General features: G+C 48.9%; 1 protein-coding gene across 5 annotated transcripts in view; it reads left to right on the forward strand.

Annotated features, from left to right (window-relative positions):
• ZBTB44 (zinc finger and BTB domain containing 44) overlaps window positions 1–15,445 on the forward strand; it is a 42,775-nt gene that overhangs the window by 8,275 nt on the left and 19,055 nt on the right. For all 5 annotated transcript variants that reach the window (XM_064173397.1, XM_064173394.1, XM_064173395.1 and 2 more), the window contains one exon: window positions 13,957–15,026. In XM_064173397.1, coding sequence (XP_064029467.1) covers window positions 14,009–15,026 — 1,018 coding nt within the window. In that variant the 5' untranslated portion in view covers window positions 13,957–14,008. The remainder of the gene's footprint in view (window positions 1–13,956; window positions 15,027–15,445) is intronic.

Genomic DNA, 15,445 nt, shown 5'->3' on the forward strand with positions numbered 1-15,445 from the left:
GCCTTGCCTTGAACACCTCCAGGGAGGGAGCATCCACAGTCTTCTTGGGCAGCCTGTGCCAGTGTCTCACCACTCTCACTGTGAAGAATTTCTTCCTAACATCCAACCTAAATTTCCCCACCTTAAGCTTCAGTTCATTCTGTCTCATCCTATCACTCCCAGCCCTTGCCAGAAGTCCCTCCCCAGCTCTCCTGTAGCCCCCTTCAAGTACTGCAAGGCTGCTCTAAGGTCTACCCAGAGCTTTCTCTTCTCCAGACTGAACAACCCCAACTCTCAGCCTGTCCCCATAGTGGAGGTTCTCCAGCCCTAGTGGCCTGCTCTGGACCCACTCCAAAAGTTCCATGCCCTTCCTTATGCTGGAGGCACCAGGACTGGTGGCAGTGGTGCAGGTGGGATCTCTGCATAGCAGAGGGACAGAATCTCCTGCCTGTGCTGCTGCTCTCCGTGGTTTGGCTGCAGCCAGCACACAGCTGCCTGCTGGGCTGCCATTGACTCATGGTGAGTTTTTCATCAGCTGACACCCCCAAGTCCTTCTCTTCCAGACCACTCTCAAGCCACTCCTCACTCAGCCAGCATTTGGCTTTTCTACAGTGAGAAATTCAGAAACCTGAATTTACAGGGTGTGAAAGTGTAGGGAGAACATTAAGGTCGCATACAAACGCTGCTTAACAGTGTCATGGAGAGAGTGGTTAGGTTTGGGTGTGTGCCTCAGGGGATCTAACACATCAGTTCAGCTCTCTAATCTGATTGTGTTCTACCTGTGGAGATAAAGAGGCCTCTGAAATTCACCTGTTGTTCTTCTCCTAGGTGAAAGTCCCAACAAACGAGGTTTGCTTCTGTGTTGATGGCACAAGCATCCTCCAGCATGTGTTTTCAGGGCAAACCACTCTTCAGCTGCTGGCTCCCAGCCTGGTCATGTGCTTTTTTTTTCAGAGAGCTGGTGGAAAACAGAAATTGCAGGGCAGTGAATCTGTTGAGAAACATCTCAATCCCCTCAGTCTGGTGAGGTTCACACGTTAATTTTCACTCTGAGCATAAATGGAACTCAGTCTAATAAGACCTTTAAGCGGTTGCTGCTCATATGGTTAAATGAGGCTCACTTTTAAGGGCCCTCGGAAGATTTGCAGTTCTGTGGAGCACTAACCTAAGATTCCAGCAGTGAAAAGTTCAAAGTGCTGGAGGCTGGGGGAAGCAGCCTTTCTCTGGTTTGCTCATTCAACCATGCAAAAGCTATATTGGGCACAGCGAGTTTATACTCTGCGCTGCAGCTTCAAAAAGGCAACAAGTTAAAGCTGGGTTCTTTGAAGTCAGTGACTGGTAACGTTCAGTCCTCTGACAAGAGCTGACTTCAAATGGTCACAGCAAAAGTTGAAAAACTCTGTGGTGAGGAGGGAAAACAGGACTGGAGGGGAAGGGAAACAAAATGCAGGCTGTGAAAATGAGTGCAGTGCTTTGCTTGTTTTCAGTTGCCAGCCTGTTGGACCTGTTCTTGGCCAGAATGGTACAGAGTTGCTGGTTGAAATCCTTCCCAGGTAGATCCATAGAATGGTTTGGGCTGGAAGGGACCTTTAAGATTGTCCAGTTCCAGCCCCCTGCCATGGGCAGGGACACCTCTCACTAGCCCGGGTTGCTCAAGGCCTCATCTAACCTGGCCTTGGATGCCTCCAGGGAGGGAACATCAGCAGCCTCCCTGGGCAACCTGTGCCAGCGTCTTACCACCCTCACCAGAAAGAATTTCTTCCTCGCCTCCAGTCCCAATCTCCTCTCTTCCAGTTTAAAGCCATTGCCCCTCATCCTTGGAAAAAGGCCCTCCCCAGCTTTCTTGTAGCCCACTCCAGCTGCTGGATCTTCATTGTTCAGCTGAAGGAGTTTGCTGGAGCCGTTGGAGCTCGGATGGGTAGAAAGGCACAGAGTCTTTGGAGACAATGAGACCTACCTTTCTGTATCTGTAAGTGGTTTCAAGAAACATCTTCTGGCCTTGCATAAAAACAGTCAGTGGCATCAGCTTGACAGTTTCCATGCAGCATGGACTCCTGTCCTGCCCTGATTGTTGTAATCTCTTCTTTTAATTAGATCCTGAGATTAAGAGCTGCCTTGCTGATCACTGCACTTAATGTGTGCCCTTTCACTTCTGGCTGCTACATGTTCTTAGCCAAAATGACGTCTGGTACAATCAGATGCTCTGAAAAGATCTAAGCAGAGTTTACTTTATGGACAGAGCTGCAGAAGGAAGAAAAATACACCAGAGTAAACACACCAGAAAGCCCTCTTGAGAAGCTTTCAGGAGGCTAAAATAGCTACTGACAAGTAGATGACAAAAAAAGAAAGAGGTATTAAGTGTCTGATTGTTCTGTGGGTCTAGCACTTTGCTGTTCAATTTAAGAGTGTGGAGATCTCACTCCAAAGTCCCTCTTAACTAATTAGCTCCCAATTATAGCTCCAGCCCATTACTACCTCCCTAGCATAATGTCAAAGGTTTCATTGGACCTGATGATCTCGAAGGAGTTTCCCAGCCTGGTTTGTTCCATTCTGTGAATTCCTACTGTTGGGTTTCCCATGGATTTTGTTCTTCCCAGGGCTCCAGTTCCCAGTCAGTTGTGTTTTGTGTGTGGTGCTGGCTATACATCTTCATCTTTTCATCAGCATTTTTGGAGCCAGTGTCTCTAGGGAAGCACTCAGAGCTCGTTGCTAAAACAAATCCTCCTGGCACTTCACAGGTAAATTCTTTAACCTGTTATTCCAAGTAGGTAAATGACTTCTTTTCAGCCAGCCTTTCGGGCACAGTCTGGCTATTCATCTCCTCCTTTTCTCTCCTAACTCCACGTGGCAGGTGAGTCAAACACTTTAATGAAGTTCTGTTTCCTTTTTCACGTTCTCAAGTCAGTTTGCCACCCTTTAGCTTCAGTAAACACAGGTGCTGTCCCATTTTTCTGTTTGTTTTCTTCTTCTTCTTCTTGCCAGATTGTTTTCATCCAGGCAGATTTCTGCAGTTGTGTACAAACACCTATAAACACGGTAGCCTTTGAGACAGAAACATCTCTTGTGGTTTTAAATCATCTGCACTAAATATTTGAGTAACAGAATTAAGGCTGTGTCAGCATTGCCAGGATTTCCAGCAGGTGTGCACCACCTAATGAGACAACCTCTGAGCAGTCACAGAGTTTCTCAGGTTGGAAAAGCCCTTCAAGCTCCTCGAGTCCAATCCTTAGTTTCACACTGACAAGTCCCTGACTAACCCAAAGCCCCCAGCACAACATCTCAGCACTATGAATTGCTATGGTTGGAAAGGACCACCAGGATCAGCCAGTCCAGCCTTCATCCCAGCATCCTTCATCACCAGACCATAGCCTCAAGCACCACATCCACTCTCCTCTTAATCACAGTATCACAGTATCATCAGGGTTGGAAGAGACCTCACAGATCATCAAGTCCAACCCTTTACCACAGAAAATACCTCCAGGGATGGTGACTCCACCACCTCCCTGGGCAGCCTGTTCCAGTGCCTGACCACCTGCTCAGGAAAGAACTTCTTCCCAGTATCCAACTTAAACCTCCCCTGATGCAGCTTGAGGCCATTTCCTCTTGCCCTGTCATTAGTAACTGGTGAGAAGAGACCAGCTCCAGCCTCACTACAACCTCCTGTTAGATGGTTGCAGAGGTCAATAAGGTCCCCTCTCAGCCTCCTGTTCTCCAGACTAAACACCCCCAGCTCCCTCAGCTGCCCCTCACAGCCATGTTTGCCAGACCTCTCCCCAGCCTCAATGCCTTTCTCTGCCCCTGCTCCAGCACCTCAATGTCCCTCCTGTACTGTGGTGACCAAAACTGAGTCCTTCCTCAACTCCTGCTTGTGCTAGAACCTTATCCTTGAGGATGAAAGTTCCACTTTGCATGTTTGCAGTCACAGCAGTGCCCTAATGGAAGCGTTTCTAGGTTGGGCTCCTAACGAGAGGAGTGGTGATGTGTCCTACACACCTACAACGGGATCTTTAATCTCCAGGTTTTATCTGGGTGAGGAGCTGCAGCTATGCTTTCATCTTCTTGCTGCATTCATCCAGCACACTTGGTGCCTGCACACAGAGCTCTTGATGTGTCTGTCAGTGGCTCCCAAGCGGTTTTGCCTACAAGCTGTTGTCAGCTCTCGGCTCCTCGCACCACTCAGGAGGGGCTGCTGTTAGCCATGGCCATTTATGATGTGGCACAGAGCAGTTTTTGTTGCCCAGAAGCCAGTGGGATCGTTTAGCAGGTTAAATTTTGCTCAGACTTGAATTCCAGCTCTGTGCCACTTCCACAGTTAATGGTTCAGTGATTTGTCTGTGTGTTGGGGGATCTGCTGTAGAGCTGCCTTATGACAGCTCTGAGTTCATCATTTGCCTGTTGTTTGCCCAGGCTGTGAGGGGTGTGCAGGTCCTGCAACAGCAATTAAGAGAGGTTTACAGTAGGATTAAATCCTTTTACAAGTTTGAGATCAGTCAGAAGAAAGTCCCACAGGCTGCTTCCTGTAGGCTATGGTCACCTCTCCTATGAGGACAGACTGGAAGAGTTGGGACTGTACAGGCTGGAGAAGAGGAGGCTCCAAGGTGACCTTATTGTGGCCATCCAGTATCTGAAGTGGGCTACAAAAATGCTGAGGAGGGACTTTTTAGGCTCTCAGACAGTGACAGCACTAGGGGGAATGTAGCAAAGTTGGAGGTGGAGGGAGTCAGCCTGGAGGTGAGGAGGAAGTTGTTGAGCATGAGAGTGGTGAGAGGCTGGAATGGGCTGCCCAGGGAGGTGGTTGAGTCCCCATGGCTGGAGGTGTTTAAGGCCAGTCTGGGTGAGGCTCTGGGCAGCCTAATCTAGGGTAAGGTGTCCCTGCCCATGGCAGGGGGGATGGAACTAGATGATCCTTATGATCTCTTCCAACCCTGACTGATTCTGTGATTCTGTGCATATGAATTGATGAGGCAAGAATCAATCTGGACCTGTCACCTGTACAAGGAAATGACAACCCAGAGTCTGCTGCAAGGATGTGTCTGCTGTTGAAGTTAATGAATGTGGCCTTGGCATCTGTGATCTATTACAGAGAGGCAGATGACTTCTTAATTCTGCCAGATGCAGGGCTTGGGAAAGCTTCTTTCTGACTTCAGTACCCAGTTGAGGGGTTCAAAGAGATGCAGCCTGTAAAGCCCATGCTGGAAAATGTGCAGGGCCAAATAATTAAGTCATGTGTCTTGTTCTGTTTCATCACTGGGAAGTTTTTGGAGCTTTGTGGAGACATTGGTGTGGACAGATCCAGGTGCACTCATTTCACAGATTTATAGCTTCACAGAATGGTTTGGATTGGAAGCAACTTCAATGGTCTTCTGGTTTCAGCCCCTCTGCCATGGGCAAGGACACCTTCCACTAGCTTAGGTCGCTCGAGGCCACATCCAGCCTGGCCTTGATCCCTTCTAGGGAGGGGACATCCATGACCTCCCAGAGCAGCCCATTCCAGTGTCTCACCACCCTTACCATAAACAATTTCTAATACCCAGTCTGATTCTCCCCACTGTGCTGTGCCCTGAGTTCCTCTTTAGGCCATGATGCTTCAGCCTGCAGCCAGGTTCTCTTTATCTGCCATCTCTTGCCACGCTGTCAGAACATGACTGCTGAATTTTGACAGCCAACTTCTTCATTTCCATGCAAATGACTAATCAGGAAAACAAAGCAGGAAGAAAAATCCCAGAGACATGTTGTGCTTCATGTTCTGTGTAGGAACAGCAACTCCTGAAAAGCAGGGGTGGTTGTAACTAATGATTTACAGCTTTCCCTCTGTCATGACCTCATGCTACAAGAACAGCAGCTCTGTGATCTGGTTCATGTTGGGCTTAACAGTCTAAAATAAAGGTAAGAGCCACGTTCCCCTCTTGTGCATTACAGTTGATGTTTGTTTTTTCCATGTATCCAGCAAAAACCTCTTGCTTTCATTTTCTGAGGCTGTCTCTTAGCACAAGGAAGGCTTGGATCACTCTGCAAGCTGTACACATTTTACCAGTATAATGGAGATTTAGAACCAGTATAATGAAGATGTTTGGAACTAAACATCTATTTTTGAGCTGTTCTTGGGCTGTGTTGTTCTAACAGCAGGAACTGTGCTGTTTGTGCTTTAATAAGTGTACAAAAAATACTCTGTAAAACCATGAATAAGGATGACAAAAGAGGCCCTGGGCTCAGCGTGCCGAAAGCAGAGGAGAAAGCTGAGAAATTTTGTGGCTGTTCTTTAGGAATTTGCAGAGAAATGGAAGCTGTTTTGTTAGCCTCATACCTGGTGCTTATCAACTTCCTCTCCACTGAGTAAAGCACTTGTTCTGGCATGTGGAGAGCCAGAGTGTGCTGTATTCAGCAGCAGAATTGATTTCATAGCTTCACAGAATAGTCCAAATTGTCATTTGTTCATTCTTAGGAACGTGGAGTGGTTGAGTTTGAGCTCAGTGTGCCTCCTCTTCAGTCTGATTCATAGAATGGTTTGGGTTGGAAAGGACCTTAAAGGTCATCCAGTTCCAACCTCCCTTCTGTGGGCTGGGACACCTTCCACTAGTCCAGCTTGTTCAAGTCCTCATCCAAGCTGGCTTTGACCGCCTCCAGGGAGGGAACATCCACAACCTCTCTGGGCAACCTGTTGCAGTGTCTCACCACTCTCACTGTCAGTAATTTCTTCCTAATCTCCAGTGTAAATCTGCTCTCCCCCAGCCTAAAGCCATTCCCTTTCTGACCAAAGGTTGCACTTTGGTACTAGTAATGGCAATTACACTTTGATACTAGTAATGGTAATTACACTTTGATACTAATAATGGTAAAAGGTGAAACCCAGAATAGGTGAACCTTCTAATATCTCTGCATGGGAATACACTTCCAAAAGTTCAGCTGTCAAAACCAGTCCCTAACTTTGGGAAGATGAACTGCAGGGGAGAGAAGTAGCAGGGAGCCACAGCATCCCAAAAAGGAGGGCTATCAGCTGCCTCTACATTCAACACTCAGCTGAAGGTCCAGTCATGCAAACCACTGTAAGACAGCCTGAATCTTGCTGTCAGTCTGTTGCTGCTGCAAAAATCACAGCCAGAACCTCCCCTTGAAATGTATACGTGAATGTTTTCTAAAGTTACCCTTCCAGAAGTGCTCTGCAGCACTCATCTACCATTTCAGTTCACAGTAAAACCATTTTGTCCAACAAATTGCTGGGTTTGGCCCCCCACTGCTTGTCTCCTTGCTTTCAGCAGCTCTGAGAATTAAAATGCATCCACCAGATTTGCGTCATGCAAATCCACTTCTCCATCATCTGAGTCCTCCTTTTGCTGTCCACATTAAAGATTAATCTTTTCACTAGTGATGATGATGTGAGTCAGTGCTGGAACTGCCATCCAGGACTTTGCTGTGCCCTCACACATCATCTTTCATACCCTGGCATGTTATATTTAAAGCTCTTGCATTGTTATTATTACTATTAGAGGACGTAATTTGGGGGAAGCTGAAGAGATCCCTTAGGATCTACCTGCCACCCTTCTGCAGCAGCTCCTGCTGGGCTGTACCTGACGTTTAGGAAGGTCTTCCTTTGAAAAGTCTTTGTGCCAGGTATTTTTCAGAGAGGAAGGGAAGGGTTGGCTGCTGGTGAAACAATCTGCCACTGCAGGATTTGGAGTACAAAGAAGCTAACGACTGCTTTTTGTGAGCTACCCTGATGGAGGATGAAGTTAATGGCCTCAAAAGCTCTGGCATGGGAACTTGTCAAGAGTGGTGTGCCAAAACCCCAGTTTTTTACAAAATGAATGGCCTTATCTTGTCAAAGGCAGGGCTCCAGGAGTGCATAGGAAAAGCACAACACACTCTTTTATTTGCCTTCTGCTGTGAAAGGGAATATTACTGCTAACAATAGAGATGGATTGTAGGAGTTTGGGTCTTCATCTTCCTTGGTGAAATTGCTCTGCCATTAAAGCTCCCAAGTGGAGTTCTCCAGGGTTACTTAACTTGCTGTCAGTGATTCTTTCTGGGCAGGCAGAGGTCTTCCCAGAGCCTTGTCCAAGGACAGAACCCCTTCACACAGAAAATGCCTGAAAACTGTCCTTTTCTGTGAAGCTGGGAGGAAAGAGGTTCAGCAGTTTCAGTGGGAGCGGTTTGGAGAGTTGAAGTTTGGTTCCTGAACCAGGTTAGCCTCAGGACTGAAAGCTCTGCTGTTTTTCTTTTCAGAGTTTAGCATCACATCAGCCTCTGTTTATAGACTGCAGCTCAGCATCTATTTCAGGTTTGGCCATAGCAGCAGCTCACTTGACACTAGCTCCTTTGTGCACTTGCAGTTCGTAGCCTGCTGTCCTAAGAGGAAATGGAAGTGCTGAAACTCTGTCTGTTTTATCTGGATGGCTCATTTCCCTGGGCCACTCACCCACTGCAGCTAAAGGTTACAGGTTTGCATTCCACAGATTCCAGTACACCAAAGGGAACGCTGCACTTTGACGTAATTTTGAGCACAGAAACCTGGTGTTTGCCTTCCCTTCTTCATAAACACCATCAGGCTTGGCAGAGGTGGGCTGGGTTCAGGCTAGGTTTGCTGACCTGACTTAAAATACCCTTTTAAACAAAGCTCTGAAGGTGCTGTTGAAATGGGGACAAGTTTGGCAGCTGCAGGCAGCAGTTCTGTCAAGTGATGCAAGTCAAGATTTATAGCTGGAGGGAGGACCTGTTATTAGGCCAGCTGGTGTTGGGGCAAACAGATGCCTCTTTAGATACTCAAATGTTTCAAGTCTGAAAGAGAAACAGTGAAGCTGAATTTATGTACAGGCTAAGAGCAGGTCTCATTCAATTATCAACTTCATTATACTAACGAGATGAGCAGTTGGAGGGACTAAGGAGTGCTGATACTTGGGTAGCACAGAGGTAAGGTGATCCAGGTCATAGAATCATTAAGATTGGAAAGATCTTTAAAGGTCACAGAATTGTTCAGGGCTGGAAGGGACCTCAAGGATCATCTAGTTCCAACCCCCCTGCTGTGGGCAGGGACACCTCATGCTAGATCAGGTTCCTCAGAGCATCATCCAGCCTGGCCTTAAAGACTGCCAGGGATCTGGCTTTCACCATCATCAAGTCCAACCATAACCCAGCTAACTACCCTGACCACTAAGCTGTGTCCTGAAGCACCACATCTGCAGCTTTTGGAACACCTCCAGGAATGGTGACTCAAGCTCCTCTCATCCTATCACTACAACAAGTCCTCCTGAGAGCTCTCCCAAGCTCTCTTGTAGCCACGTTCAGGTACTGGTCAACTGAACACCTCCTCCAGCTCCAACCCACTTATCACCTACTCTGTGTGCACCTTGATCTCCCCACCCCAAACATAGCCAAGGGACCATGTCTGTTCAGTTGTACTTTATGGTTCTTGAATCACTCCATAACATATGTCCTGTAGCTGCCAGGCCAATGACTGCTGGCCTGGGCTATCTGCTAATCAGCAAAGTGTGACAAGATGTCCTTTAGAAGTGCTGGTGATCCAGAGACCTTAGAGTGGAGGTGAGGTTGTAATTCTGCAGCCCTTTACCCTCTTTCCCTCACTGTGTCTTAGTGCCAGCTATAAAAGTGCCCTGTGCCACTTAGCAAGGAGAAGTGAACCGTTTTATAACCTGTCTGAGCTTTAGCATGCTCCTCTTTTCATGTGGAAAATATTCTCATATTGTTTAAATTACCTTCCAAAAATATTTGATGTTTTTACAGCCTCATTAGCTGGGAAGCACTGATGTTGTTCCCCCTCCTCCTCAGCCCACCCCTGCTGATTCTGCTGAAAAGAGCAGGCGTGTTCAGAGCTCCTTTGTGTGTGGAGGAGCCACTTGTTGGAATGGTGGTGTCAGTGCAAGCAGAGGGGAAGGCTCTCTGACAGAAGCAACTCAAGAGAGCAACCTCTCACGTTCGTGGCAGGCAGGCTGCTGCTGTCATAAATTTACATCAATTTACTGCACATCGCTCCCTTCCGCTGCTTGATGTTAAATTCTGTAACCAGATCAAGGTCAAGGAAGCTAAAGATGAAAGGAGAAGGGGAAAGGAAGCCAGGAGAGGGGAGAGGCAGGCAGGAAGGGGGAAGGAGGACAAGGAATGGTTCAAAGCAGGGTTTGAAGGGGGTGAGCAGAGCTCTTGCACTTGGAGGCTGACAGGATGAGTTTTACTCATTCAGATGAATAGAGAAGAAAAATGGATTAGTCACAGAGGGGCAGGGGTTGGAGGGCATCTTTAGAGGTCATTGAGTCCAACACCCCCTGCCAAAGCAGGGTCACCTCGGGCAGGTCACACAGGAACACATGCAGGAGGGTTTTGAAAGTCTCCAGAGAAGGAGACTCCATAACCTCTCTGGGCAGCCTGCTCCAGGGCTCCAGCACCCCCACACCAAAGAAGTTTCTCCTCATGTTGAGTTGGAATCTCCTGTGTTCTGACTTGTACCTGTGGTTCCTTGTCCTGTCACAGGACACCACCTGGCACCTTCTTGGCACCCAGAACCTGGACAGAACCTGGCACCTTCTTGACACCCACCTCCCAGCTATTTATAGCCATCTAAAAGATCCCCTCTCAGCCTGCTGTTCTCCGGACAAAACAGCCCCAGGTCCCAGTCCTCCTTCACAGGGGAGATGTTCAAGTCCCTCGAGCCTCCTCCAGTCTTTGGAGCGTATGGGAATTGGAAGTGTTGCTGGCCTGCCTTTTTCTCCTTGTTTATAGAGTCATAGAGTGGTTTAGGTTGGAAGGGACCTCAATGATCATCCAGTTCCAGCCTCCTGCCATAGGCAAGGACACCTCCCACTGTAACAGGTTGCTCAAGACACCTTCAGGAAGGTTGTGTAGCACAGAAGCACCCAATGTGATCTTTGGTTACATTGGGTGCTTCTGTGCTCCACAGCCTCCCTGGGCAACCTGTGCCAGTGTCTCATCACCCTCACTGCAAACAACCCTTTTCTAACACCCAGTTTGAGTCTCCCCTCTGCCACTTCAAACCCATTCCTCTTCTTCCTGTCATTACCAAACCTTGTCAGTAGTCCCTCCCCAGCCTTCCTGTAGCCTCCTTCAGACCCTAAGAGGCCACTCCAAGGTCTCCTGGAAGCCTTCTCTTCTCCAGGCTGCAAAGCTCCAACTCTCTCAGCCCGTCCTCTGAGCATCCTGGTGGCCTCTTCTGCACTGGCTCCAGCACTTCCACGTCCTGCTTGTGTTGGGAGCTGCAAAACTGCCCCCAGGACTGCAGGTGGGGTGTGAGGAGAGCAGAGCCAAGGGGCAGAATCCCCTCCCTTGCCCTTTGCCCACACTGCTCTAGCTGCAGCCCAGCAGAGGGCTGCTGTCTGGGCTGCACTCACACTGCTGGTGTGCTTTGGTGCTGTTTCTAAGCCCCAGATCCACCAGTGTGTGATTCCTTTTGCAGCCAGTTGCTGAACAGAAGTGCTCTGAACTCCTGACGTGCCAAGGCTCTGCTGCCTCGACTGGGAATTCAGCAGGAAGGGTATCCCAAGGCTGTTTTAGAATATGCTGTTACAAGCTTTTAGTGTAGATTTTTGGTCTGAGATCAATTAAATATGCTTTTCATTAGGTTGATGCCGGAGAACAAACAGTCTGGATCTTCAGATGCCTCTTGAGGTCGATGTGTTTTTCTTTCACTGAGGGGAGTGTTTTGCTTCTGCTTAGCTTCTTCCTCTGCTGTAGTGTGAAATTTCATTTTAGATCCAAATGGGCCTTATAGTTTCACTCTGGCTTTGGATATATATTGTTAAGTGTTGGTTTAATCTCTTCCCTCAGATGTTTTCCCTCTGTCTGAAAGAGTTTGTGGTATCAGAAGTGACATACTTGGAAAAAGAAGCCAAGTGTAAAATGTCTGTAGAACCAGGTGGGCTCTGACAGCTGCCATTTAAACAGTGCTGAGACTGGTGAGGTTTCACAGACTCACAGAATGCCAGCTTGGAAGGGACCTAAAGGATCATTTGCTTCAACCTTCCTAGGTGATAGTGGAGTTGAGATGAGCTGGCTCAAGATGAGTCTTAAAACTGTCCAGTGGAGGAGACTCCACTGCTTCCCTTGGGAGATGATTCCAATGTCTGACTGTTCTCCTGGGGAAAGATTGTTTCCTGTAGTCCAGTGGGAATCTCCCCAGCAGTAACTTGTCCCCATCATCCCTCATCTTTTCCATGGGGATCCTTGTCAAAAAGTAGTCTCCATGCTCCTGCTACCCTGCTTTCTGTACTGGTCCATGGTGATAAGGCCTCCCCTAAGCCTTCTCAAGGCTGAACCATCTCCCTTAAGCCTTTCTGCATATGGCAGCTGGAGAGTTGTTCCAAACCTGCAGTGCTCTCTCAGCCTGGAAGCTCCACAGGAGCAGTCTGCACATGTGCTGTGGTTTTGTGTGTGTGAGGGAGATGAGAGGGGTGATGTGAAGAAGCTGACTCCAGGACATAACCAAACCCAATGATGACTCTGCCCTGCTGAGACCTCATCTTGAGCACTGCCTTCAGTTTTGGGCTCCCCATTTGAACAGGGACAGGGATCTGCTGGAGAGGGTCCAGTGGAGTGCTAAAAGGATGATGAGGGGACTGGAGCACTGCCTGAGGAGGAGAGGCTGAGAGGCCTGGGGCTGCTTCGTCTGGAGAAGAGAAGACTGAGAGGGGATTTCATCAATGTTTATAACTGGCTGGGGGTCAGCAGGGGGCACAGGCTCTGCTCACTGCTCCCTGGGATAGGACAAGGAGCAATGGGTGGAAGCTGCAGCACAGGAGGGTCCAGCTCAACACAAAGGAGAACTTCTTGCCTGGAAGGGTCCCAGAGCCCTGGCACAGGCTCCCCAGAGAGGTTGTGGAGGCTGTGGAGCCTTTCCAGGCCTGTCTGGATGTGTTCCTGTGTGCCCTGCGCTAGATGGTATGGTCCTGCTCTGGCAGGGGGGGGTTGGACTGGATGATCTCTTTGGGTCCCTTCCAAGCCCTGACATCCTCTGATCCTGTGATGTTGTTGATGTTAAACCATTAGCTTTACTGAGGTGGTGTTTGTAGATTATGTTCATTGTGTGAATCATGTGGATCATAGAAGCTTGAGGTAGAGAAGGTCAAATGTGGTGCCCTGAGATTCATTTACACTGAAATAATTCAGAGATGATTGTATTGAGCCCTGCTTCCTCAGGACCTTACAGCAAACCCATCCATCTGTTCCACACATGGGAAACAACCAATCTCCAAGAAGACAGTTTTCTTTTCAGGAGGAAAAAGTTGCCTTCCTTATCACATCCATAACATCAACTTGCCTGTCTTTGATAGGAATTTAGGCTTTCCTTTGAGGTTTATAATCCATTGTGTTTTTTGAAGGGATTTCCAACAACTTCTCATCCTAATCCAAAGCTGTTTATTAAAAGCAGCTTTAGGCAATCAGTACCTGCAAAACTGTTGGCAACTGGTGGGTTGTGTTCACTGCCTTGAACTCTGTCCTCTGAAAATTCATGCTGCAGTTTCTCCAAGGCTTTTCTGCTGCTAAATCCCTTCTCTGGGAGATTTACTTGTTCCTCCACATGTGTAAGTGAACCCAAGCTAATGTCTTTTCCGTTTAGAAGAGACATTCAGCACAATTCTGTGAGCTTTAAGAACTGGGAGTAATAATTTCCTGACCCCAGGAAAATAAAAATCCAGGTGATGGCTTCAAAAGTGCTTTTTTTGGAGCGCTGCAGATGTGTGGGTTGCTCTAAACCGTGGTAGGAATTGGGTTGGAGCGAGCAGTAGCAGAAACGTGGAAGACATTGGTGATAGATGGCAGGGAATTTGATCTGTGTAATGAACACTACAAGCAGCTCACTGCACTTCTCTAGAGTTAGTGCCTTGCACAGGCTGGATCCTAGAAAATCCTGGCCCTTGAGAGCTCAGCTGAGCTTCCCTCGTACAGTGGCTTGCGGCCGTGAAGCCGCTTGGGCTTTGCTTTCAGGGATGCAAATGACAGCGTTGCTCTTTGTTCCAGGCTCCCTGTGATCTCTCGTCTGTGGGAAGAGCACTAGCAGAAAGGTGAAAAGATGGGGGTTAAAACCTTCACTCATAACTCCCCTGCCCACAGTCAGGAGATGCTGGGGAAGCTGAACATGCTCCGCAACGACGGACACTTCTGTGACATCACCATCCGCGTCCAGGACAAGATCTTCAGGGCACACAAGGTGGTTCTGGCGGCTTGCAGCGACTTCTTCCGTTCCAAACTCGTTGGGCAAGCAGAAGATGAGAGCAAGAGCGTGTTAGACCTCCACCACGTGACGGTGACAGGGTTCATCCCTCTGCTGGAGTACGCTTACACGGCCACGCTCTCCATCAACACCGAGAACATCATCGACGTCCTGGCCGCCGCCAGCTACATGCAGATGTTCAGCGTGGCCAGCACCTGCTCGGAGTTCATGAAGTCCAGCATCTTATGGAACACCCCCAACAGCCAGCAGGAGAAGGTGCTGGAGGCCGGGCAGGAGAACAGTGCCAACTGCAATTTCACCTCTCGGGACGGCAGCCTCTCTCCAGTCTCCTCCGAGTGCAGCGTGGTGGAAAGGACCATCCCTGTGTGCCGGGAGTCGCGGCGGAAGCGCAAGAGCTACATCGTCATGTCCCCCGAGAGCCCCCTCAAGTGTAACACACAGACCAGTTCCCCCCAAGTGCTGAACCCCTCAGCTTCTTACCCAGAGTCCAGAAATCAGCCTGTGGACTCGTCCTTAGCTTTTCCCTGGACTTTCCCTTTTGGCATCGATCGAAGGCTCCAGTCGGACAAGGTGAAGCAGGCGGAGAACTCTAGGACTTTGGAAATGCCTGGGCCCTCCGAGGCCAGCAGGAGGATTGCAGACTACGTCACCTGCGAGAGCACAAAAGCCAACTCGCCCCTGGTCATCGAAGAGGATGTGCGAGTCAAAGTGGAGAGGCTGAGCGACGAGGAGGTGCACGAGGAGGTGTCCCAGCCCGTTAGCGCCTCCCAGAGCTCGCTGAGCGACCAGCAGACGGTCCCGGGCAGTGAGCAAGTGCAGGAGGATCTCCTGATCAGCCCACAGTCTTCCTCTATAGGTATGGTGGTGCCTCTGCAAAGGGGCTTGTGTGCACCTGGGGTTGTAGTGCAGGAGGTCTGCTTGGTGGATTTTTGTGCTTTGCTTTGGTGGAAGAGTCTTTTGTTACTCTCTTCTGTGAAATGCTGAGTGCAAACCTCAGTTTGGGGAGAGAAATTTGAGCTCTTCAGGTAATTAAGAGAGGTTGGTGAACCTCTTTATTTAGTAGTGTCCCTAGCATAAGGATGACATGGGACTGCTGGAGCAAATCCAGAGGGTGCCACAAAGGTGGTCAGAGGGCTGGAGAAACTCCTCTATAGGGACAGGCAGAGAGAGTTGGGGCTGTGCAGCCTGCAGAAGGCTCCAGGGAGACCTTAGGGCAGCCTTCCAGTGTGTGAAAGGGGCTACAGGAGAGCTGGGGAGGGGCTTTTGGCATGGACT

Source organism: Pogoniulus pusillus, chromosome 38, assembly GCF_015220805.1.
Source record: "Pogoniulus pusillus isolate bPogPus1 chromosome 38, bPogPus1.pri, whole genome shotgun sequence".
NCBI lineage: Eukaryota > Metazoa > Chordata > Aves > Piciformes > Lybiidae > Pogoniulus > Pogoniulus pusillus.